The sequence below is a fragment of the Sciurus vulgaris genome, assembly GCF_902686455.1.
Source record: "Sciurus vulgaris genome assembly, chromosome: 6".
Classification (NCBI taxonomy): Eukaryota; Metazoa; Chordata; class Mammalia; order Rodentia; family Sciuridae; genus Sciurus; species Sciurus vulgaris.
The window spans coordinates 117,908,955-117,935,845 of record NC_136466.1 but is presented as its reverse complement, the minus strand read 5'-3'; the positions used below and the strand labels follow the sequence as shown (position 1 = coordinate 117,935,845).

The 26,891-nt window shown below is 37.3% G+C and overlaps 1 protein-coding gene and 1 pseudogene across 2 annotated transcripts in view; one reads left to right on the top strand and one right to left on the bottom strand.

Annotated features, from left to right (window-relative positions):
- LOC306664130 (high mobility group protein B1-like) overlaps positions 1–26,891 on the bottom strand; it is a 642,241-nt pseudogene that overhangs the window by 163,193 nt on the left and 452,157 nt on the right. The window lies entirely within an intron of this gene.
- NLN (neurolysin) overlaps positions 1–26,891 on the top strand; it is a 103,454-nt gene that overhangs the window by 19,236 nt on the left and 57,327 nt on the right. Inside the window, exons 2-3 of the mRNA XM_079144876.1 lie at positions 16,641–16,900; positions 21,373–21,521. Coding sequence (XP_079001002.1) covers positions 16,641–16,900; positions 21,373–21,521 — 409 coding nt within the window. The remainder of the gene's footprint in view (positions 1–16,640; positions 16,901–21,372; positions 21,522–26,891) is intronic.

The window sequence follows — 26,891 nt, the reverse complement described above, 5'->3', positions numbered from 1 at the left end:
AGAAGACCTTAAGCAGTTTCTGATGGTTTTTATTTTCATTCATATTTCTGGGAAAAGACATTTTGAAGAGTCCCTTTTCATTTAGTTTGCAGCAAAATTTGGAAACAAGAACTTTTCTGTTACATTAGAAAATCTAAAAATAAAATTAGCTTTTAAAAAAAATGGATCACATTTTAAGAGAGGGTCAAAAATAAATCATTGTTCATTCCTAGGGGAGCCTTTGTGTAATGTTTCCTACCTGTAAGTCTTATCGATAGAGGATTGCGCATCCAAGAGTGTGTGTGGCACCGTTTTCAAAATGAATAGTTTATTTCACTACATAAGATTAAGATTGGACTATAATTCGCAGTGGTCAGTCTAGTCATCAAATTTACAAACTATTTTCATTAATACAAGAGACTGAAAGGAAAGAAAATCAATAATTTTTTTTTTTTACTTTATCAAACACTAGAGGCCACTCACAGTCAAGGTCAGAACATCTCCCTGGTTTGGTTAATTCTCTTTGCTCAAAATATTTGTAGCTGATTTCATGGTGTATTTCTATTGTGAATGCTGTTTTTAGAAGTGTACTGTGTCGGGCTTGGGATTGTAGCTCAGTGGTAGAGCGCTTACCCAGCACGTGTGGGTCAATGGGTTCGATCCTTAGCACCACATAAAAATAAACAAAATAAAATAACATCATGGCAAGAGAACTTTGAAAGCACAGTGTTTCACAGTTTGTTTTTTCTAGTGCTGCAGAACAATTTTCACCCAACCTAAAAAATTTCTTAACTATACCAGCAGGTGGAAGCAAGAGCAATAGAATCGTAGTGCTTTGCCACATGTACTAGATTTCTGTAGATTATTTATCCGTGACTCAAAGTCTCCTTATGTACATTCCCCACTTAATTGCTTTTCTTCAGCAACCCTCATGTTTCAGCATCTTATTTTGATTGCTTCATCACTTGCCTGATTTCTAGTGTCTTGGACTGAACTCAGTAGTCATTCTAGGGCAGACAAATATAGGTTTTTCATTTCTCTTCTGTACTCACTGATTCAACAGTCAGTATGTATGCTGTGTGCTGAAACACATTCTTCTGCATTTGCCAACACATACAAAGTTGGCTAATTCAGAGGAGCTTACATTCTACTAGAATTAGAAGGAAAATGTCTTCATTCCTCCCCTGCCCTTGGGGAGCAGATCGATCAACCATGCTGAAATATCTCCAGCCAACCCTTCACTAGCTTGAGTATGATAACGAGTTTAGCATTTACACAGACTTAACTCATTCAACAAATACTGAGTAACAGGCATTGTATAGGGGCTTAATTTATAAGCATGTTTTTTCCCTTATAGAGAAGGCCAAAATCATCTTTAAGAAAAGGTTCATTTATTTTTGAATTTTTCAGTATGGATTATGTACAGTTAAGTAGCTGACTGACATGTAGATCCTAAAACATCAACCTTAAGGAATTTTCAGTTAGAAGCAGCCAATGTAGCATTTCTTAGAATATACTTAGAATCCCTTCCACAAATGGTGGTTGAAATAAAAGTACAGTGCCAGTGCCTGTAATCCTGTTACTCGGGAGTCTGAGTCAGGAGGATTGCAAGTTTGAGTCCAGCCTGGGAAATTTAGTGAGACCCTGTTTCAAAATAAAATGTAGTGGGCTGAGGATATAGCTCAGCTGGTAGAGTGCTTGCCTCGCAAGCACAAGGCCCTGAGTTCGATCCCCAGTACCGCAAAAATAAATAAATAAATAAATAAATAAATAAATAAATAAATAAATAAAAATAAAATGTAAAACGGACTGGGACTGGCACAAAATTGTGCAGCTTCACCCTGGATCTACCTCCAGTGCAGCCCCTGATACAGCCCTTCTGTATATATTGGACCCTCAGCCCCAGTCAGAGCTGCTTCTCACCTGAGAAAACCCACATTCTCCCTTGAGTGTATATCTACCTTCCTAAATAAACCTCTGACTATGCCTGTTAAAAACAAAACAAAAAACTGGTGGTATAGCTCAGTGGCAGTATGCTTGCCTAGCATACATGAGGCCCTGGGTTCAGTCTCCAGCAAACTGCCCACCCCCCCAGAAAAAGGAGAACCAAGTTCTGAGGGTACCTGTGTGTGTAGAATGAGAAAGAAAGCCTCAAAATTGTGGATAACAGAAAATAATACCCTCAGAATTTCTTGCAAGATTTAGCCCCCACCAATAATTACTACCATCTTTAAGCCCCAAGCTGTCTATCATCTTAATCCATTGTGCTACAGAAATGTCCAACGCAATTGAAAGATTTTAGTTTCCATCATCAGCTTCATTGTGAAAATCACTGAGAGTATACACAAATTCTAACCTATTTTAGCCCCAATTTCGATGCCTTCCTACCCCTTTAAATCCATATACCCACCATCCCTCACACAGCTGTCCTGAAAGACTCAACCAGCTTGGAAGCCACATCCTCACTGAAGCCTTTTTCAGATTCTTCCCCAAAGAGGTACTACATTGCCATTACTTTGTTTGGATAGAATTTACTACCTAATACTCTAAATGGTCTCTTTCTGTGTTTCTTTTTCTCAAGCCTATTCACTTTTATCACCTCAATAAATATTTGCTGAAGGAATGATGGGTTACTAATTTATTTCATGAGAAATCTTGTATAACAAGCTTTTAAAAATTATTTTGGTAATATAGTGTACATTGTAGGCATAATTCCAGATGATGAGAGCAAGTCAATATCTTTTATCTGAGAAATCACAAAGAAATGAAGGACCAGCACTTATTGCCTGCAAAGTTTCCTTAGAGTGCCTCTGCTGAATCTTATCAGTAAGAAATATGGATTATTTGTTTGCTTGAATACTTTTAAGAGTTTGCTGCTTCCTGGGAGTATACTTTTTCAAATTGTTTATTGATTACCTAAGAACAATTAATTAAAGGACTCTGGAAAAGAACGAGGTCTTAGTGCACAGGGCAAACCATTGAAGAAGTCCCAGTTTGAGTTGTTTTACTCTTTGGGTGACTAAAAGCTGCCCAAGCCTACACAACCTGTTTTTCAGAACAGAGTGAAGGCAAAGGTGGAGTGCCACTCCTCCCCAAACTTTGCAGCAATCCCTCAGGGAGTGGTATAAATAACAAATCAGACAAGTGATATCAAATGTGCGCACTTTGACTTACCTTATTCTCACCCCATTTAAAAGCTGACTGGAAAATGAGGGAGGAGCAGTTGGTGTGAATTTTGATGTTTTCCTTTTCTGGGATGCACTTGTAATATCAATAGAGTATAGACAAGGATGTGGACTCCTAAGTCAGGACTGAGTTTGAATCTCAGCTCCACATCTGCTTTGGACCTTAAGCAAGTTACTTTATTTCTCTGTGCTCAGTAAAATTGGGTCAATCATACCTGGCTTTTGGCTTATTGGGAGGTTTAAATTAGATGCACGTAAGGTCTTAGCATAGTGTCTGGTACATTCATAACCTCTTAAAAATATTAAGGTTGATAATGATATACTCATGTGTGATGAATTTCTAGCTTAGGTGCCTAGCTGGAAAGTGGCAAACTGAGTTTAGAAATTCATGCGAAAGATCAAACTTTGAACATTTGCATTTGAGATATCTAATGGATCTGCAGCTCTAGCTGGAGATCTGGACGGAGGCCATAGATTTATTATAGATGATTACATGTGGTCAGGAAACCTTGGGAGAGGAAGATATCTCTAAGCATGAACAAGTAAAATGGAAAGAGAAACCAAGTGCAGAATCATAGCAGCACCAACTTTTACGGGTGAGTACAGGAAGAGAAGCCAGCAGAGGAGACTAAGAAGAGATGTTCAGAACGTGAATGAGGGTCTGGAGGTAGAACTCAGTGGTAGAGTACTTTGCCAGCATGTGCAGAGCCCTGTTTTTTTATCCCCCGCAACAGAAAAATAGTAAGTGTTAAAGAAAGGAAAATGAAAGTAGAATCAGGAAAGAGGAAAAGTGGATTTGTCCAGAGCACTGTTAGTGGAAAAGTATGGAAGAATTAATAACATGCAAGGAAGTGGAGACAGTGGGGAATTTGGAGGGTATAAAAGCCAAGTGCCGTAAATTGGAGTACACATCTTTCTTTTTTTTTTAAGATTGAGGGGGGGTTAATTTTTTTTTTTTTCCTGTGATGCTGAGGATTGAACCCAGTGCCTCACACATCCTAGACAAGTGCTTTACCACTGAGCCACAACCCCAGCCCCACATCTTTCTTTAAAACTACTAGAAAGGTGGTGGGAATGGGTACATTTATCATACCTAATTACATTTTCTATTAACTTAGAAAAAAAAATGTTGTGGTTTATATATGAGGTGTCCCCTAAAAGCTCATGTGTTAGACAACACAAAAAAGTTTAGAGGTGAAATGATTAGATTATATATTAATCCACTGATATGGATTAACTGGGTGGTCACTCTAGGCAGGTAGAGTGTGGCTGGAGGAAGTAGGTCACTAGGGGTGTGCCTTTGGGGTTTATATTTTGTCCCTGGTGAGCAGAGCTCCCTCTGCTTCCTGGTTGCCATGTTCTGAGCAGCTCAGATTGAACCTCTGAAACCGTGAGCCAAAATAAACCTTTTATCCTCTTAGTTATTCTTATGAGGTCTTTTGGTTATAGCACCATAATTCTGACTAAAACACCAAGCTAAAAAGGCTTCTCTGGATGTTAATTCTTCCTGGTCTATAAAGAATATCAAAAGTAACAATTTTGCTGCTGTCATGTGTAACTAAAAAGAACCAATAAAAAAAGTAAGTTTTGGCTAAAGATATGAGTATGTTTACCAGTAAAAGTTGACTTATGCTAAGGCATTTAATTCTAGAACATTCTGTTCATTGAACATTTTAGTTCTGAACCAGTATAAGGTTCTTAAATGAAAAGGTCCATTGTTGTAACACTAGTGACTCAAGTACCAGATGCTTACCCTTGCTGGGGGCTATAATTAACCACATTGGAGGATGCAGAAACTGTTGAGCACTGCTCCTGGATTGAAATCTGCATTGCAGCAGTCCATTCAGAAATGAAGTCATGAACAACATTCAGAATGCTGGAGTGCAGTGTATGCACTTTAGGTGGTATCGTCCTCACTAACTGAAGATCAGGGCTTTATGTAATGCCCAGTGGAAGCCAAACACTCTCAGATGGAACTGCTTTTATATTGGGCATGTAAATAATAGAAGAAAAGTATTAAACTAATAAGTTGAAGCTCTTTTTTTTTTTTTTTTGTATACTCATCACAGTCAAAATTACACGTAACAAACGATGCCAGGTTCAGGGTTTGTAAATATCACTAAGACCCAGTCTCTGCTCCAGGTCTGTCTGTGACACCAACAAGTAAATAGATGAATACTGTTCATCACCGCATGTGCTTTTTGTCATTGTGTGTAAGGTAATGTAGCAGCACAAGGGAAGAACTCTGAAAACAGCCTGAGATGATCCAATAAGGCTTCCTGGAAAACATGAAGTCCCAACTGAGATCTAAGAGAGATAAGAGACAAAAGAGATGTTATTCCTCAAGTGAGGGAAAGAAAGGTGGTTCAGGTGGAGGAAAAAATACTGCAAAGACCTAAAGAGAGATTAACATTTTGAGGGAGGTGTAATGTAGGTCACCATAACTGAAGCATAGAATTGAGGGCAAAGACTGGCTTGAGAAAGCTAGTAGGGTACATAGTTAGGGACAGATCAAGAAGGACCTTATATGTTAAGCCAAGCTTAGGGAAGCATGCCATTTAAAGGGAGTGCCATAATTAGACTTACATTTTAGGAAAATTACTTTGTAGGCAATCTGGACAATACATTGGAAGGTGTCCAGAAAGAAGCTCTCCTAGGTTCCTGGCTTGGACAATGGAGACATACTGGTGATCTTCACTAAGATAAGGAATAAAGGAAGAGGATGGGTTTGGTTTGAGGGGAAAGCAAGTTGTCTTTAATTTTAAACATATGGAATTTGAGATGACAGTTTAAGTAGAGCTATCTAGCAGGCAGATCTATGGGTCTAGAACTGGAAGTACAAATATGGAAACCTTTAGCCATGAGTGGCAACAAGTAGAACAGGAAGTGTGCAAAGGGAAAAAAGACAACAAGCCATGGAACCAAATCCTGAGCATTGCTAAGGGATCCCGAGGAAGGAACTAGAACAAACAACAACAAAACTAGCAGATGATGGAAGTTATGAAGGAACAGTCAGAGACCTAAAATTAAAAGTTGAATCATTATCATAGAATTCAGGGGAGAGCAAAGTTCAAAAAAGAAGGGAGTTAAAAAGAAAGAAAGAAAGATTATCTCGTAGTACAAAAAAGTCAAGACAAGCATATACTAAAGAATGTCAATTTTCTTTAGTAGAGATCAGTGGGTACCTTGATCAGATCAGTTTCCATTTTTTATGAGGCAAGGTTAAGAAGTGACAAGCATAAAGATGGCAAGGCTGGCTGGACTACTATAAAAAATTATGGAGATGAAGAGAAAGGAAAAAACAGGGAGTGGTGTCAAGTGGGGTACCCAAGATCAAGGGAGTTTTTGTTTTGTTTTATTCAGATGAAGAAAGTTAAGTACCTGCAGTACAAATGAGACATTTAGGTTTTTGCTTAGAGAGTTGATATTTCATGGAGTGTAAACCCTGGAGGAGATCAGATGGGACCCAAGCACAAAACAAGAAACTGTCTTAAGACATGATAGGTGCCTCTTATACTAATGAAGAGTAAAAAGAAAGAGATGAAACAGATCCAGCAACATTTGTAGTAGCATGTGGGGGGATTTGTCTTATGGCCTTGGTAATGCAGGCAATAGGTTAGCAAATTGAAGGATGAATTTGGGGAGGCCAGTCATGGTTAAAAGTAATTGGTATGAGGAATGAGAAGCAGATCTTTATGAATGGATCTTTCTGCATCCTTTAGAGTCCAGTTCAAATTAGACACAATGATAGTAATTTCAAAGCTCTTATAGCTCTGTTTGATAACCAAGATGTAAGAATAGAGAAGTTGATTGGTTAAAATGGTGGTGGGCAGGGATTTTAAGGTGAATATAGAAGAAGGAGTAGTGGTGGGGCAATTGGTGTTTAGTGAAAGATGGTCCAGTTGATATCCGAGGCTTATTTCTAACATTTGTGCAACCTAGAGAGAAAGTACAATTGGAACCTGTCCCTTCTCCCTACACCCCCTCTTGTACCTTGGAGACCTCACATGTATACAAGTGCCACCACCTGTATGTCCAGGCTTCAGCCACACTCTTTCATACTAATGGTCACTCCTCAATCCAAGATGTGTATACACCCATGGTGTAGTTCACTCTAGCGGAACAGACCCAGGGAAAAGGCCTGACAGATGCTAAGAGCCATTTGAGTAAGTCTAAGGCACTTGAAGCATAGTTGCATGAAGTGGTGACAGGCTTTGCGTGGGTTTATCCCTTTAGCTTTCTTGAGCTGAGTGTAGACACAGAAGAATTGAAGTGGGGCCCATTAAAGTGTAACAGTCACCCAGGTCCAAGGGTGGAGGTATGGGAGAAGCCTGTTACGGTGAGAAAGTCAAGGGATAAAAGAACTGAAGGTCTAAAGGAAATGGACAGTAAAAATCATGGCAGTATGGAAGTGAGTGCTGATAGATAGAAGGTTGGGGGCAATCTGGTGTTATCATCTGTGAGGAGCATTTTCCAAGTGGTGGTAAGAAAAATAAACTGAAGGTTCTTGGAGTGAAGTAGGTCAAGAAACTGAAGTTGAGGGAATGGTGTGGCTCATTCATCTACCCAGAGAATTTGCCAAGGATGACTCTAAAGCTTAAGATGGAGAAGACTGTATGGGCAAGTCTTTAATAAAAGTAAGGAAAGGTCAAAGAGGTCAGATAATGACAGCAACAGAGAGAGAGAGAGATAACAGGAAGGCAGCAGTCTCATAGGATTAGAATGTAGTGCAGTAATAATCTAGAAACCTTGAGGATTTAGGAGAAGGTTTACCCCCTTGTCAAAACCTGGTGTCATGAGGATCTTGGAGGAATGTGCACACTTCACAGGGTAGCGGGTAGCAATGCATTCTTCAGGAACCTAAGTATGTTAGTCAGCTTTCTGTTGCTGTGACAGAATACCTAAGATAAACAGTCTTAAAGGGGGAGAGGTTTTATTTTGACTCATGGTTTCAGACATTTCATTTCATGGTCCCCTGACCCTGGACCCTGGACCTATGGCAGCAGTGCATGGCAGAAGAGGTCTGCTCCCATGATGGCAGCCAGAAAGCAAAAAGAGAGAGACAAGAAAGAGTCAGGGTCCTAATACCCCTCTGAGAGCATAACCCCATTGACCTAGTTTCTTTCTACTCAGCCTCACCTCCGGAACTGGGGACTAAGTCTATCAAATGGGCCTTTGGAGGACATTTAAGATCCAAACTATAGCACCAGCTTTTCAATTTCAACCTGTGAAAATTTGTGAAAGTTTCACTTTCACAAAGTGGAGAATGCAGTGCCCTGTGAGGAGGTGGAAGATGTAAGGAAGTTCGACTAAGAGACTGGGACTGTGGAATAGAGGTTCACCAGCAGGCAACACTACACACGTGGGACGGGGACAGGAAGTGTGGCTTGAAAGGATTTTTAAGAGCAGAGAAAAAACACTAAGTTCACATGCATTTGTTATGCTGAAGACCTAGTATAAAGACATTTTAAGTAAAATTTTCTAACTTGATCTTCTATCTGGTTAAGCACGATTAGTACATAAGATTAACTCTCATTTGTAAAATTAAGGACATAAAATTTAAATGATTTCATAGAAAAACTCATTTTTGTATTCTGATCATGTCGTTAGTACCTCTGACCCTGCTCCTCCTAGAAAGAACTGAAAGTTGTTTCTACCACACTGTGGTCCTGAAAATGATGCTTATTCATACTTACTTCTCAGTATTATAAGGATTAAGTGAGGTTTTAACACCACCTGACTCATGGGGAGACTCAGCAAATGAGTTCTCTTTCCCTACCCTTCTTCCTTCCAAAGAAGGCACTCAGGGATCTGGTTTACAGTTGGAAAGAGAAAGGGCAACCAGGGTCCACACAGGCCATCTGCACCGTTAGGTGGGATTACAGAAGTGAGGTCTTCTAAATGAGTGCTGTCCAGTACAGTAGCCACTTACCATAAATGGCTATGGAAAATTTGAAATGTGCCTGATGCAACTGAGGAACTAAACCTTTAATTTCATTTACTCTTGATTTGAATTTAAATAACCACATGGGGCTATTGTACTGGATAGCTCATGTCTAGTGGTTAAAGTGCTGCTTAGCTGAAGGCTTCAAGCAAGACGTGGGCTGAATTCCTAAGGAACAAGTCAGCCTGAGGTGCAGGGCTGGGCCTAGGTACTAGAGAAATCAAATGAAGGAGCCCTGTGAGCTGGAGCCTGGACCATCACTGGCCTGAAGAACTGTAAGAAGAGGGGTGATGAGTCAAAGCAGTGGATGGAAAAGACGACCTTGTAAACAGTAAGAATCAAGATTAGAGGGGAATGTTTCTGATGAATAGACCAAAGAAATAACTGAAAATAGACATGTACAGGAATTCCAGACTGGGGAAGGTGGGCAGCCTGGAGAGAAACATTAGTTCCAAAAGAAACACTAGGAAAATTTGCCAAGTATTTCGAAGAATTGGGGCAAATTTCAGGAAGTATCACATAAACCATATAATATAACACAACAGCACTACATAGGAAAAGAGCAGAAAAAGAAAGCAAATTGTAGGGACATGGAAATTGTGACATTTTTGCATAATGGAGTTTTGGTGTCATCTTAGTTCTGATAAAGCATATTTTCTTGTATGAATGTGTATTTTTGAGGGTAAAGGAAGATGCTGTTGCTTTGATGTTTTAGCCAAATCAGTCCCATCTTGTTTCACATATGTAATGACCATTAGTTGTCTACTCAGTGTGTTGGGGTGGGGATTTTTGAGAAAAAGAAATGTGCAATAGCAGTAGTGCTTGAGAAAAATCCCATTTTCATTTACAGTACAAGAAAAACTAATTGAACAGGTAGATGGCAGTAATTTAAATGTCTAAGATGAGTGGCACAGATGAAAGAAGGTAGAAACTTAATTCTGGGTGAACTACAATGGCCCAAGAAGTCTTGGTGGGAGGAGGAGGAAGCCTTTAACCTATGCTTCAAAAGAAAATGAATCTAGTAAGTCAAAACATTTCTGAAAGTACATTTCCACAAAATGTTTTGCAAAAATTTCAAGACAATAATTAACTCAGAATAACTGTGGCAATCTCATTGGTCCAAATGAAATTCTACAACTTGGTGATCTCTGTCAAACCCTGTACAGCTTACTTCCTTTACCAAAAGCACTTCATTTGTTTTTCGGATTTAGATTCCATCCCTCGCAGATGCCCCCTCCTACCAAGTCCAGTGCAGTATTGTTTCTTGGTTAGAAATTTCACAGGGTTATATTTTTTAAAGTGCTTTAAAGACACAGGAGACAATGAAGAAGATGTGGTTCAGACAGACACAAAGAGCTTGGAATTTGTGGAAGAAAAATCACTAGTGTTTAATTAGACAGTAAGAATCTGATTCATCTGGTTTTTCATTTTCAAATAATCATGGATAGTAACTCCTGTAGAGAAAGACAGGATCATGCTGCCTGCCTTCAACTTTTGAGGCTCTCAGTTGAAAAAAAAAAAAAAAGAAATCAATGAAAAGTCATCAGATTCTCAAAAATATAAGCACAGTGACGGAATGGCTACAGGTGCACTGCTCCCTGCCAGTCTGCAGTCACTGAAGGAAAAGAGATCAATGTACCAGCATCAGAAGCATTGGAAACATAACAAAGGAGCAAAGGAGGGATACTCGGCTAAGTGAAGGTAGAAGATGAAAAGCAGAGATAATTCATAGAGAAAATACTTAATAGCTCAAATAGGTAGAAGTACAAAATGCATCCTGACTCTTTTTCCTTCCTTTGGTAACAAGAATTATAAATTCTGAAAGAAATTAAGATAGAAACCTAGTTGAGAAAAGAAAGTATTAAGAAAAATTTTAATGTGTTCTGTAAACCTGTGACAACATGATTTCACTATTTTGTTTCTTTCTCTTTGACCCTTCTACCTTGAGAATAATATATTAAGGAAGGACTTGTTTTCGTTAGTTGCAGTGGACACTCTACAGGGATGTATCTGTTTGGCCAGTTGAGGTACTGACATCTTTCTACTTAACTGAGTTAAAAATCAGATGTGCTGGGACCAAACACTCAACCTTTGGCTCAGTGTTAGGAAATAACTGAAAACCTGCGGAGGTCATAATACTAGCAAAATGCTTGAAGCAGGTGTTTTTTGTTTTGTTTTTTCTTTTGTATGCTTTTCTAGCAGGCTCATTTTTTTTAATGGCTGAATTGTGTTTTAGTTGGCATACCTTGCAGTTCCAATGATTTACAAATGAGAAAGTGTTAAGCCATATAATTATGTGAAAATGGTTGAAAATATTAAGAGAAGACTATTTTATAACATGAAAATTATATGAAACTCAAATTCCAGCATCTATAAATAAAGTTTGAAAACCTCTGACTTCTTTCATAGACAGAAGCCCTCTCACGACATCATAATTGTTTTATGCAATCTTAGTTTTGATTAACTACATTGTATGTTTTCTTTTGTAGTTCAAACTTTCTGTCTGGGATCACCTTTTTTTCTCCCTAAAGTACATCCTTTAGAGTTTTCTTTAGTAGAGTCTGCTGGTGAAGAACTGATTTTGCATATTTGAAAAATGCCTTTGCTTTGTTCTCATTCTTGAAAGATAATTATGCTTGGAATGGACTTCTAGGTTAATGTTTATTCTAGGTTAATGTTCCTCCACCTTCCATTGCTGCTTTTGAGAAGTTAGTTCTTTTTTTTTTTTTTTTTCAATTATTTAAGAGACAGGATTTTACCAAATTGCTTAGGCCTCACTAAGTTCCTGGAGGCTGGCTTTGAACTCATGATCCTCCTGCTTCAGCCTCCTCAGCCACTGGGATTACAGACGGGTGCCACTGCACCCTGCTAAGAAGTTAGTTCTTAGCATGTTGCTTCTTTAAAGATCATCTGTCATTTTTTTGACTGCTTTCAAAATCCCTATATTTTATATATTCATTGTAATGTAACTACCTGTAGATTTCCTTTGATTTATCTGACTTTAGATTCATTTGTCTTCTTGAATTGATGTGATATATATTATCATATCTATGAATATTTTACCAATTATCTTTGAATGTTGTCTCCTCCATATTCTCTGCCCTGGAACTCTGATTAGACTCTAACAATTAGGACTATTATTTGTTATCCATTTTTATCAGTTTGTTATCTCTTTCTTCAGAACTTCATTTTCTCGTTCTTTTTTTTATTTTATTTGTTCTAATTAGTTATATATGACAGCAGATTGCATTTCAATTCATGTACACAAATGGAGCACAACTTTTCCTTTCTGTGGTTGTACACAATGTAGTCACACCATTCATGCAATCATACATGTACATAGGGTAATGATATTCATCTCTTTCCACCTCTATACTCTCTCCCCTCCCTTCACTCCCCTCTGCCCAATCCAAAGTTCCTCCAATCTTCCCTTGCCCCCACTCCTTATGTATCAGAATCCACTTATCAGACAAAATATTTGGCCTTTGAATTTTGGGGATTGGCTTATCTCTCTTAACATGATATTCTCCAGCTCCATCCGTTAACCTGTAAAAGCCATAATTTTATTCTCCTTTAAGGCTGAGTAATATTCCATTGTGTATATATACTACAGTTTCTTCATTCATTTGTTGAAGGGCACCTAGGTTGGTTCCACAGTTAGCTATTGTGAATTGAGCTGCTATAAATGTTGATGTGGCTGCGTTACTGTAGTATGCTGATTTTAAGTCCTTTGAGTATAGACTGAGGAGTGGGATAGCTGGGTAAAATGGTGGTTCAATTCCAAGTTTCCTAAGGAATCTCCATAACTGCTTTCCATAGTGGTTAGCAGGCTCATTTTTAATCAGGGTATTTCTCAGGGTTTGGGTAGTGGTGTAGCTTGTCCAGGGACAAATGTGAGGTTCCCATCACTTTATCTGGAAGCAAAATTTGCTAAGTTTATAGTTTTAGCAGACTCAAGTTTACTAGTAAAAATAAACTTACGTCTTTCTGCTGAAGTGCTACTGTTGGTCTCCTTTCTCTCTTCACCATATACCAGTACAGGGCCACCAGCTGCCAGTGTGGAGAACACAGTGCCTGTGTTCCTGGGGGCCACATTCAAACACAGGGAGATAGTTCCATGCTGGAGATCAAGGACATGAGGCAGAATGGCGGGACTGTCTGCCACTTACGGCATACACATGAGGAGAACGGCTCAGCCTTCTGGGCAGGGACATTCAGACTGGGGGCTCTGTGCTGCTCACTTGCCAACCCCTCAAAAGCCCAACTTCCCATTTCCTCACCTCAGCACCACCCAACAGACTGTGCTGAAGTAATTTCATTTTAAAACTATTTAGAATAATGAAATTTTGTCCACAGTCATCATTTTATTCTAAGAGAAGCGGCGAAGAGAGCGGAAGTCCCACATTTTAGTTACTGGCCTTCTACTTACTGTTCATACAACCCCGTAACCCAAGGGCCAGCTTTGTCATCTGTACTGAAACTTCCTCGGATATACAGTCAGTCATGGTCATAGCTGACTCTTGGGTGCCTTGGTTCTGTATATCTAGGAGAAGTTGCAGGAATGATTATTTTAGAAATTTTCAGCCAACTCCATAACCTGAACTTCACATTTTGGGCCAACATCAAGAATGTAAGACCCAGTTATTTCTTGTACTCTGATATCTGCAATAGGTTTTTCGCCTCCATGCTTATTCCTTTATTCCTTTTTATTTTTTTATTAGTTAGGATCCTATATGAATTCAAAAATATAAAACCACATTCACACTGACTTAAACAATAGAAGGGATTTATTGACTCACAACTGGAAAGTCTAGCTCTGGGTCAGGCTTCAGAGTGAGTTGATCTAGGGACTCAGTGATGTCACTAAATATTTAGTTTCCTTCCTTTATTCTACCATTCACAGTGTTTATATCATCATAAATCAGATTCCACTCTTTGCCTTAGGATGACTGCCAGCTGCAACCCAGGACACAAGCTTACACAACTGGTATCAGAAGGAATGAGTCCTCTCTCACAGCATTCCAAGCAAGAGGTTTAAAGGCAGCCAGCCTTCAAAGAACATGGACCATATGCGTGGGGGTGTGCATGTATATTGGGAGGAAAGTGTTTGTAATTGGACAAGGAAAGGAGGAGGATGGCTCGACAACCAGTGCACTCTCTCCAGCTCTCGCCACCTTCCCTGTACTAAGTGGTAACCTGAGCTGTGCTCCCACCACTCTACTGATGATCTACGACCAGAGTCACCAGTGGCATCCCTCTTGCTGTCTTCCACCTAGAATGGGGTCCTCCTCCCACCTGCACAGTGCCGGATGCTGAGTGCACCTCCTCCCTTTTTCACTGCTTGCTTTTCACAACTTCCTAGACCCCATCTTGGCCCGATTTTCCTTCTGCCTCACTGATTATACTATACTTAGACCCTAGATGTTTTTCTCTTCTCACTCTGCCAAGTCTCTTGGGTCTGTTCAACACCTCTAGAAGTATAACTACTGTATGCCATTAATGAGTTCCATTACATGAGCTATAGCCACTTCAGACTTTTCATATTCAAAATTGATCTTATTCTTTTTCCCCCGTAAGGGTACCTCTTTCTGCCTATAATCCCAGCAACTTGGAAGGCTGAGGTAGGAAGATTGCAAGTTTGAGACCAACCTCACCAACTTAGTGAAACCCTAGAGACTTAGCAAGATCCTGTCTCAAAATAAAACCAACAAACAAAAAAAAGGGCTGGGAACATGCTTAAGCAACCTAGGTTTAATCCCTAGTACCAAAAAAAAAAAAAAAAAAGAAGAAGAAGGAAAAAGAAAAGCTGCCTCATCCTTCTGTGTTCCCTACCAATAAGCAACACCACCATCCCAACCATAGAGCTGGACAGAAATCTGGACATTATCGTTGACTCTCTCTGCCCCCTTATATCCATAATGGATGTTTACCAACTCATATTTACTCTACCTTCTGAATATTGTTTAAATCACTCCAGTTTCCTGTATTTTCTAAGTTAGTATCCCTTAATTATATGCCTCAAGTACATTGACAACTTTTCTCTGGAATAACCTTTTATCAATCTTTTAAAACTTTTTAGCGGCTCACCTGTCCTGGCTTTCAGAATAAGATAAGGCTGGGGATGTAGCTCAGCGCTAGACTGCTTGTGTAGCATGTATGAAGCCCTGGGTTCTATCCCCAGTACTGCAAGAAAATAAAAACAAAGATCAGAACAAGGATGAATGATTCAGTGATTCCTAAAGCTCTTCATTTGCTATCCCATACTTACCTTTTCAGCCTCCTCTCTGCTTTTTAACTTTTGTCCTTTGGATCATTCACCTTGTTCAGATCTTGTTCATTGCTCTTTCTTGATGCCCTCTCCTCATCCCAAGACCAGCATGGATGCCTTCTGTGAACTTTGAGAGTTCCCCCTCTTACTCCATCGCAGCACTTATCTCAAAATAGTATATTTATCCATTTGTCTTTTCTGCCAAATTAAAATAGCAGCCTATCAGTCAATTTGCCTATCAGTCAATTTTATCTTTAGTTCTTGTCACAGTGACAACATATAATACATGTTCAGAAATAGTCATTGGGCAAATGACCTTTAAAAAGTCACTTAGCCTCTCTGAGTCTCAGCTGCCTCATCAGAAGGGAATAATGCCCTTCTTACCCCATAAGGTTGTTTTTAGGTCTTACAAGATAGGAAGAATGAACTTCAGCATAGTAGTTAAGAGTATGGGTTAATCCTAGCTCCTACCCTACTACTACCTGTGTGGTCCTAGGTTGAGTACTCTTTTAATTTTCTCTTCAGTAAAATGAGAGTGACTACAATATGAAACTCACTGGGCTGTTGAAGGACTGAGTGAGTCCTACATGAAAAGCATTTCAAATAATGCCTAAACATACACTAGTATTTTTATGTATTAGCTCTGAAGTAAAATGGTATTGCGGTGGTAATGGAGAGAAGCGGGGATGAGAAAGATACACTCACAACACCAGTATTATTAGTTTGTATGTTTTAAGGAAGTAAAGGATTGGTATCATTATTCTTAACTATTGTGTTTTCTTTTGTAATTAGTAGCTAAACAGAGATTATTTTCCACAAATAAATTAAAATCATTATTAATGATTTATGTAAAATTTAGAGAAAAAAATTGCTATTTAATATAAAGAGAATTTCTCAAGTGATTTCTTGCTCAACCCGCAAAAGTTTTTTGAGACTATGTACTTAGTAGGTAGAAATTAGCAAAGATAAGGCTATTAGCTTAATTTACAGAGGACAATTATTATGTCCCTGATACCTAACTTTATTTTTCATTGCATAAGCAATTCAGTGTTTGGATATTATGAATTCCATTAAAACTATAATTATGCAAGAAAAATTAAAACATCAGGGCATTTAGTTTTACACATGTGTTCACCTGAGAGAATATGATCTGTTTTTTTAAAAAAAATCTCTGATTTAAATTTAATTTTATAGTACACATTTGTATCTTGACTTTGGATCAATAGAAATACCTCATCTCTATTCTTTTTCTGATTCTTTTTAGAGTTGGTGGTTCCAGGATTTTACTCAGAATGACATTAGGAAGAGAAGTGACATCTCCCCTTCAGACGGTGTCTACCTATACTGCCACTGGCAGAAATGTTTTAAGATGGGATCTTTCGCCAGAGCAAATTAAAACAAGAACTGAGGAACTCATTGTACAGACCAAACAGGTGTATGATGCCGTTGGAATGCTCAACATGGAGGAAGTAACTTATGAGAACTGTTTACAGGTGCTGGCAGATGTAGAAGTGAAGTACATAGGTGGGTAGGATGCATTTCCTTTTGTGGACATCTAAAACCATTTTATGCTTTCTGTTTTGGCAGTCAATTTTCTAGTTTTATGAGAAATTGATTGTGTATAATGGTTGGTTGCTTAGAATTAAATTGCCTAAGAAAATATACAAAATGCAAAATAAATAAAATTTTAAAATTAAACAAAACGACAAAAATTAAATTGCCTAAGATTTATACATTTTATTATGTTGGCAAAGATGCTGTGAACTGTGCACTTTCATTACACTCTTTTCTGGACAGCATTTTGACAATATCAAAACTTTCAGGAATTCCATACACTAAGCCAGGTGTGGTGGAGCATACCTATAATCTGGGCAATTCAGGAGGATGAGGCAGGAGAATTGCAAGCTTGAGGCCACCCTCAGCAACTTAGCAAGACCCTGTCTCAAAATAAAAAATAAAAAGGACCAGGGATATAGTTCAATGGTTAAGTTGCCCCTAGGTTCAATCCCCAGTACCAAAACAAAGGAAAAGAAAGAAAAAGAATTGCTAGTCCAGCAATTGCACAATCAGGAATTATTTTCTAAGAAAATAATCAAATACAGGCAAATTCTTGTATAAATTAATGTATAAATAGGCACTCTTATACAGCAGAAGTGCAAAAAATCCCTAAGTGTCAACCAGTAGAATCGTGGGTTTACAGTCACAATTTGATAGCCATATAAATTATGACCCATCCATCCTCTTTATAGCACTTAAAATCACAGAAGCAGTATTTAATGACAGGAGACACAGAAGGAAAAAAAGCAAAATTTAATAATAGTTCTATTAGCGAGGCTTGTCCAGAGAAACAGAACCAATAGGGTATGTTTTCCTGTGTGAGGGGGCTGGGGGTGGGGTGTGCGTGTGTGTTTGTGTGCATGTAGAGAAAGAGATTATTATAGGGGATTGATTCAACGTGATATTGGAGGGTGGCAAGTCTAAATCCTGGAGTGTGAACCACAAGCCTAAGACCCAGGAGAGCCATTTGTGTAGATGTACCCCGAGGCAGTCTGCTGAAGAGTTCTCCCTTGCTTGAGTGAGCTGAGCTTTTTGTGCTGTACAGGCTCTCAACAGACTGAACAAGGTTTCCCCACATTATGGAGGGCAGTCTGCTTTTCTTCAAGTTCACCTATTTAAATGTTAGTCTCATCAAAAATCACATCATCAAATAACACATCAAATCAATCCCTGATGCCAAAAAATAAAATTAGCCATCACAGTGGTTAATTTTTTGGGTGGTAGAATTAAAGTTGATTTTAGCATTCTTCTTTATGCATTTCTTTGTTTCTTCCATATTCTCTGCACTGAACATATATCATTTTAATAATATAATTAGAGCCTTTGGGCTATGAGGAATGAAGATTTCATTTTGGTTACTTTTAAAAATTGGACATATTTTGTAGGATAATGGTGAAACAGCTTGGCTGTGTATTGAGAATTCATAAGAGAATATAAAACAGCTGCAGACCTGGATATCATAAATATTTGTATGCATTAATAGAATTTGGAAGATTCAGAATCCAACACAGTCCTAGTGACCTGATCATCTCTTTGCCTCTACTAACCTTTCAACACCAAGAGTTCCCTACCCTGTGTCCCACTGTAATAAGGACTTGTCTATTTTCTCTTATCTTGCATTTGTTTCCATATCTGCCACCACTACCAACTGCTCCACTCACTAATGGCCACTACATCTTCTTATAAGTCTTGAGTTTAAACTCCTGAATGAAAGGATCTGGTTGGTCTTCTTAGTCAAAGTCAAAGGGATGGAGTTGGTCCCTATTCAGCAGAGCTTTTCCAGCAGGTAATTTCATGTGCGTCTCCTGCCTTTTTGTGGTTTGTCCTTGTTCTTGGTTCAGGTGCCTACTACTTCTTCAGTCATTTATGGCCAGGATGATATGCCTGCCTAGTAACACATTTGACTGGTATAAAACCAACAAGGAAAACAAAAAGTCTTTTTAAAATAATTATTCTAAATTGTTTTCTCCCCAATAGTAGATCATTTAAATATACTTTAAGGTCTGTAATATTTGTTCTTGTTCTTCCCTGAATTTATCTTTTTAGGGGCTGAGGAGTGGCTCAGTGGTAGAGTGCTTACTTAGCATGCTTGAGGCCCTAGATTCAATCCCCTGCACTGGAAAAAAAAAAAAAAAAAAACAAACTTGTGATTAATCATCAAAATTTTTCAGGTTGGGGTAGATTTTTTTAAAACAACCTTCTCTTGTCCATGTATGTTCTGAGAGTTCATTATGCTTTACAGTAGCTGTTAAAATCTCATTGATCTAGTGCCATGGACTGGGCAGATGCATTGTTTTTAGTCTGGCAGAGAGAGCATAAGTCTGGTTCCAGGTCTTTGTGGCAAAGGAAGGAAGGAAATGGTTTTGAGTCTTATTGTTTATTTAAGAATATGTTTCCAGTTTTAAGCTCCTACATTTTGTGTCACTCAGTTGGGTTTTTGAACAATTTTGATTCCTTCTTAATATCTTTTTAAGCTAATTTTTAAAAGCAAACAAATTTATAACTATTTAGTTAACTATCACTTAAACAAATGCAATCTGTTCTAAAAGTTATATCTTCTGTTCCATTTTTTTCCTTAACCAACAGACTTAAAATTACATATTTTATCAAACCTTAAAATATAATTGCATAATTACATAGTTTGATTTTTAAAAATATATATTATGGATTTCTTCTGATATTTCTGGCTTTTTTTTAATAGCTTTTTTTAATAGCTTTTTTGGGAACAGTGTTATGAGAGGATGGATATGAGTGAGGCAGCTTGTTTGTATTATTTCTTGGTGGCATGGTGGCACATGCCTGGAATCCCAGTGATTTGGGAGGCTGAGATGGGGATTTTGAGTTCAAAGCCAGCCTCAGCCACTTAGCAAGGTCCTAAGCAACTCAGTGAGACCCTGTCTCTAAATAAAATACAAAAAGGACTAGGGATGTGGCTCAGTGGTTGAGCGCCCCTGTGTTCAATCCCCAATACCAAAAATAAATTAATTAAATAAAATTGCAGAGATTGATTTTTAAAAATATGCATTATGGATTCTGATATTTCTGGCAGGTATTTTTGTAACAGTGTGATAAGAGGACAGATATGAGTGAGGCAGCTTGTTTGTACTATTTCTTGTTGTGTAAAGGATAACTGCTGTCTACATATATATATGTGATATATATATCACATATGTAAATTTTGCATCTTTTTTAAATTAATTTTTACTGTAAACAAATGGGATACATGTTTCTCTGTTTGTACATGGAGTAAAGGCATACCATGTGTGTGTGTAATCATACATTTACATAGGGTAATGGTATTTGGTTCATTCTGTTATTTTTTCCTTCCCACCCCTCTTTTCCTTCTATACCGTCCCTCCTTCCTCCATTCTTGTCCCCCTACTACCCCCCATTATGTGTCATCATCCGCTTATCAGTGAGATCATTCGTCCTTTGGTTTTTTGAGATTGGCTTATCTCACTTAGCATGATATTCTCCAATTTCATCCATTTGCCTGCAAATGCAAATTTTATATCTTCATAACATCTTCAAATGACTGAAGGTAATAAAAATGTATTTGTCACAGCATAGTCACAGATATCATTATAACCATACTCATTTTTATTCTACTTCATTATTTTATTGATAATTAGAGTTTTTCCCAATTAAAGTCAAAATGTATGATAAACCCAACAACCAACTTCAACGTGTGACCTAACAGCCAGACCAAACTGTTATCATTGTTTAATAGGAAAATCCCCAATATCTAACTGCTTACTTTCCATATCCATTTAGATTTCTGAGAATTCTCTAAAATTATAAGTGTTTTTTAATGTTTATATGCTATGTGCATTTGACATAAGGTTCAAACTTTGATTAGATTCTCTAAGGAGACTGTAGTTTAAAAAAAAAAAATTGGTAAGTTCTATTTTGAGAAAACCACATCCTGCTAAAAAAGTTTCTTGAACATACTCTGTCTTTGCCAGACCCCAGCCTTGCAGTTTCTCCTTTTCTGACCCTGAGCCCATCCTGCTTTTCCATAACACTACCTAGTGCCCCAGCCCTCAAGAGCTGCTGCCTCTGATTTAGTATCCCATTGATTTGACAACCAATAGGTTCTGTCCTCTATTGCTTTTTATATGCCCTATTCCTTCTTCCCTGAATCATAAGATGCCTCAGCATAGGAAATATGGCTTTATCTTGATACATTCCCAGTTAATAGATTACACCCTAAAAATACTTTGATAAGTGCACAGTGCATCTTATTGTTCATGTTGATGCCAAGTGGAGCAGCCAAGTCCTGCATTAGTTGCTATTTCTTGGTGGCCTTAGAAACCTTTCAGAAAGTATGAAATGAAAGACTTACATCAGCATAATCATTCATCTAGGCAGGAGGCGTTTGGCCTGATATCGATTTGGCAAGTCCAGCATATTCATATTGTTTTTTTCTCTATCAACAGTGGAAAGAACCATGCTAGACTTTCCTCAGCATGTGTCCTCTGACAAAGAAGTACGGGCAGCAAGTACTGAAGCCGACAAAAGACTTTCTCGTTTTGATATTGAAATGAGTATGAGAGAAGATATATTTAAGAGAATTGTTCATTTACAGGTAAATGGTATTAAAATTTTCTTTAAAGGAGAAGAAAAGCTACAAAAAAAAAAAAAAAAAAAAAAATTAAGAACCTGGGGCTGAAGGTGTAGCTCAGTAGTAAAATAAGAGTTTTGCATGCATGAGCCCTGGGTTTAATACTCACCACCACCAAAGAATTAAGAAAATGAAAACCTTTGACATAAGATACATAGTATTGGAATTTTCCTAGATTTTGTTTCCAATGATTATAATAATGGGCATTACATAGTAATATGTATTGTTATATCACATAGGTTTACATCAAATAGCTAATTCCATTGACTTAGAATTAAAGACCAAGGTAGAAGAGTGCACATCTGTAAATATAAGGCTTTTCAATCATTATGAATTTGATAGTTCATGTAAAAACATCTTTGAATTTTCAAAATACTATAAGATTTTTATTAGACCCATAGAAGCAAATGAAATTGAGTTGTTTATGAGTAAATATCTGGTGGTTTTTGCCATAGTATTGATGATGTGCTGCTGGTTCTACATGCCAGAGTCAGTCTGTCTGTCATCCTGAAATTTCTCAGGGGTCAAAATTGATGGATAATGAATGTTCTAGGTGGGTCTGCCTCAAGTCTTCTTATCACCATTGGAGATTTGCTTCTTAGCATTTCCATCTGGTCTTTGCTTTAAATTTTTAATTTTTCTGAGATCATAGCAATTTGGGAAATAACTGGATATTTTTCAATCCTAGGCATTCTTTGTTTCATTGCAGATTTCCTTCTGCAAAATTGCAGAAAAATTTTGGTCCTTTGTTTTTTAATGACAAAAATTGAAATAAAGCATTTCAAATAAAACTGCTTTTAATTTGCAACTCATTATAGAATGTGTAATCAGATCTTTATTTAGATATGTAAGATGTACATGCTGTTTATTCCCTAGTATCAGACATCATTTTTTCACTGGGTAGTTGATAATCATCTATGATTCATAATTTAGCACTATAAAATAATTCATGATATTCCTTATTAGCTATTTTTCCTTTGATCACAGATATTATTCTATGTGATTTTATTTTATTTCCAGATAAATGAAATATTTTTATATGTATTTCACAATTTTTCCCTGGAGATTCCTTTTTTTTTTTTTTTTTTTTGGTACCAGAGATTGTCCCCTGAGATGCTTAACCACTCAGCCACATTCCAGCCCTTTTTACTTTTTTTTTAATTTTTTATTATTATTTTTTTTATTTTTATTTTGAGGCAGGCCCTCACTAAGTTGCTTAGGGCCTCACTTAATTGCTGAGGCTGGCTTCAAACTTGCAATCCTCCTGCTTCAGCCTCCTGAGTTGCAGGAATTACAGATGTGCACCACTGTGCCCAACCATTCCTTCTTTACATCCTTCCATTTTTTGTGGTGCTGGGGACTGAACTTAGGGCTTCAAGGACTTGGCAAACATTTTACCACTGAACCACCCCCAGCCCACATCATGATTTTCTTTTTTTTTTTTTGTTCTAATTAGTTATACATGACAGAATGCATTTTGACACCTCATACATAAGAGAAGTATAACTTCTCATTCTTCTGATTGTACATGATGTATAATACACCAGTCGTGTACTCATATATGCACATAGGATAATAATGTCCAACTCATACTACTATTATTCCTGCCCCTTAACCCCTCCCCTCCCTGAACTCCCCTCTGCCTAATCCAAAGTACCTCTGTTCTTCCCTATCCCCTGCCTTATTGTGGATTAGCATTCACATATTAGAGAAAACATTTGGCCCTTGGTTTTTTAGGATTGGCTTATTTTGCTTAGCATGATATTCTTGAGCGCCATCCATTTACTGGCATGCATTTACTTCTCCTTTAAGGCTGAGTAATACTCCATTGTGTATATATACCACATTTTCTTTACATTCATCTGTTGAGGGCATCTAGGTTGGTTCCATAGTTTAGATATTGTGAATTGAGCTGCTGTAAACATTGATGTGGCTGCATTATTGTACTATGCTGATTTTAAGTCCTTCGATATAAACTGAGGAGTGGGATAGCTGGGTCAAATGACAGTTCCATTCCAAGATTTCTGAGGAATCTCCATACTGTTTTGCATAATTGTTGTACCACTTTGCATTCTCACCAGCAATGTATGGGTGTACCTTTTCCCCCACATCCTCGTCAACATTTATTGTTGCTTGTATTCTTGATAATTTCTATTCTGACTGGAGTGAGATGCAGTCTTAGAGTAGTTTTGATTTGCATTTCTCTATTTGCTAGAGATGTGGAACATTTTTTCATGTATTTGTTAATCGATTGTATTTCTTTCGTGAAGTGTCTGTTAAGTTCTTAATGCATTTATTGATTGGGTTATTTGGTTTTTTGGTGTTTTTTGTGCTCTTTATATATCCTGGAAATTAATGCTCTATTCCAGGTGCCTATAGTAAAGATTTTCTCCTATTCTGTAGGTTCTCTCTTCACGTTCTCGATTGTTTCCTTTGCTAAGAAGAAGCCTTTTAGTTTGAATTCATCCCATTTATTGATGCTTGATTTTACTTCTTGTGCTTTAGAAGTCTCGTTAAGGAAGTCAGATCCTAGATCCATATGTGAAGATTTGGGCCTACTTTTTTTTCTGTTAGGTGCAGGGTCTTTGTTCTAGTGCCTAAGTCTTTGATCCACTTTGAGTTGAGTTCTGTGCAGGGTGAGAGATCGGGGTTTAATTTCATTTTGTTACATATGGATTTCCAGTTTTCCCAGCACCTTTGGTTGAAGAGGTTGTCTTTTCTCCAGTGAATGTTTTTGGCACCTTTGTCTAGTATGAGATAACTGTATTTATGTGGGTTTGTCTCCGTGTCTTCTATTCTGTACCATTGGTATACATGTTGGTTTTGGTTGCACTGCCATGCCATTTTTGTTACTATGGCTCTGCAGTATAGTTTAAGTTCTGGTATTGTGATTCCTCCTGCTTTACTCTTCTTGCTAAGGATTGCTTTGGCTGTTCTGGATCTCTGTTTTTCCAAATGAATTTCATGATTGATTTTTCTACTGCTATGAAGAGTGTCATTGGAATTTTAATAGGAATTGCATTAAATCTATATAATGCTTTTGTTAGTATGGACATTTTGACAATATTAATTCTGCCTATCCAGGAGCATGGAGATTGTTCCATCTTCTAAGGTCTTCTTCAATTTCTCTCTTTAGTATTCTATGGTTTTCATTGTAGAGGTCTTTCACTTCATTTGTTAGATTGATTCCCAAGTATTTCATTTTATTTTATGTTTTTGAGACTATTGTGAATGGGGTACTTTTCCTAATTTCTCTTTCAGCAGATTCATCACTGATGTATAGGAACATGTTTGATTTGTGGGTATTGATTTTATATCCCGCTACTTTGCTGAATTCATTTAATAGTTCTAGAAGATTTCTGGTAGAATTTTTTGGATCTTCTAAATGTAGAATCATGTCATCAGCAAATAGTGATAGTTTGAGTTCTTCTTTTCCTATTCGTATCCCTTTAATTTCTTTTTTCTGTCTAATTGCTCTGGCTAGCGCTTCAAGGATGATGTTGAATGGAAGTGGTGAAAGAGGGTATCCTTGTCTTGTTCCAGTTTTTAGAGGAAATGCTTTCAATTTTTCTTTGTTTAGAATGATATTGGCCTTGGGTTTAGCATATATAGCTTTTATGATATTGAGGTATGTTCTTACAATCCCTATGTTTCTAGTGTTTTGAACATGAAAGGGTGCTGTATTTTGTCAAATGCTTTTTCTGCATCTATTGGAATGTTCATTTGATTCTCATCTTTTAAGTCTTTTCATGTGATGAGTTACGTTTATTGATTTCCATATATTGAACCAACCTTGCATTCCTGAAATGAACCTCACTTGCTTGTGGTGCACTATCTTTTTAATATGCCTTTGTATGTGAATTGCCAGAATTTTATTGAGAATTTTTGCATCTGTGTTCATCAGGGATATTGGTCTGAAGTTTTCTTTCCTTGATGTGTCTTTGTTTGGATTTGGTATCAGGGTGATATTAGCCTCATAGAATGAGTTTGGGAAGGGTTCCTTCCTTCTTTAATTCTTCTTTGAAGGTCTTTGTAGAATTCATCTGAGAATCCATCCTGGTCCTAGACTTTTCTTAGTTGGTAGGCTTTTGATGGTGTCTTCTATTTCATTGCTTGAAATTGACCTGTTTAGGTTGGTATGTCCTCCTAATTCAGTTTGGGTAGGTCATATGTCTCTAGAAATTTGTCACTGTCTTCAAGATTTTCTTTCTTATTGTAGTATAAATTTTCAAAATGATTTCTAATTATCTTCTGTATATTAGTAGTGTACAAGGTGATACTTCCTTTTTCATCACAAATTTCAGTAATTTGAGTTTTCTCCCACTTTCTCTTCATTAGTGTGGTAGGGCTTTATCAGTTTTATTTATTTTTTTCAAAAAAACACAACTTTTTGTTTTGTCAATTTTTCAATTGTTTCTTTTGTTTCAGTTTCATTGATTTCAGCTCTGATTTTAATTATTTCCTGTCTACCACTTTTGGTGTTCGATTTGTTCCTCTATTTCTAGGGCTTTGAGATGTAATGTTAGGTAATTTATTTATTGACTTTCTATTCTTCTAATGAATGAGCTCAGTTCAGTGAACTTTCCTCTTAGCACTGCCTTCATAGTGTCCCAGAGATTTTGATATGTTGTACTGGTGTTCTCATTTACCCTGTGTATATTTTTTTCACATTTGATTTCTTCTACTATCCATTCAGCGTTCAATAGCATATTATTTAGTCTCCAGATGCTAAAGTAACTTGTATTTTTTATTTATCATTGATATCTAATTCTGTCTGATAGAATACAGGGTATTATCTTCATTTTTTTTTTTTTTTTGTATTTACTAAGAGTTGCTTTGTGACATAAGATATGGGCTATTTTAGAGAAGGATCTGTGTGCTGCTGAGAAGAAAGTGTATTTGCTCTCATTGATGGATGAAATATTCTATGTGTCCATTAAGTGTAAGTTATTGATTATATTATTTAGTTCTATTGTTTATTTGTTTAGTTTTTGTTTGGAAGATCTATCCAGTAGTGAGAGAAGTGTATTAAAGTCACCCAGTATTATTGTGTTGTGGTCCATTTGATTATTGAAATTGAGAAGGGTTTGTCTGATGTACATAGATGCTCCATTGTTCAGGGCATAAATATTTACAATTGTTATGTCTTGCTGATGTATAATTCCCTTAAGCAGTATGAAATGTCCTTCTTTGTCTCTTCTGATTAACTTTGGCTTGAAGTACACTGTATCTGATATGAGGATGGGAACCCCTGCTTGTTTACATGATCCATATGAGTGGTATGTTTTTTCTCATCCTTTCATCTTCAGTCTCTAGATGTCTTTGCCTATTAGG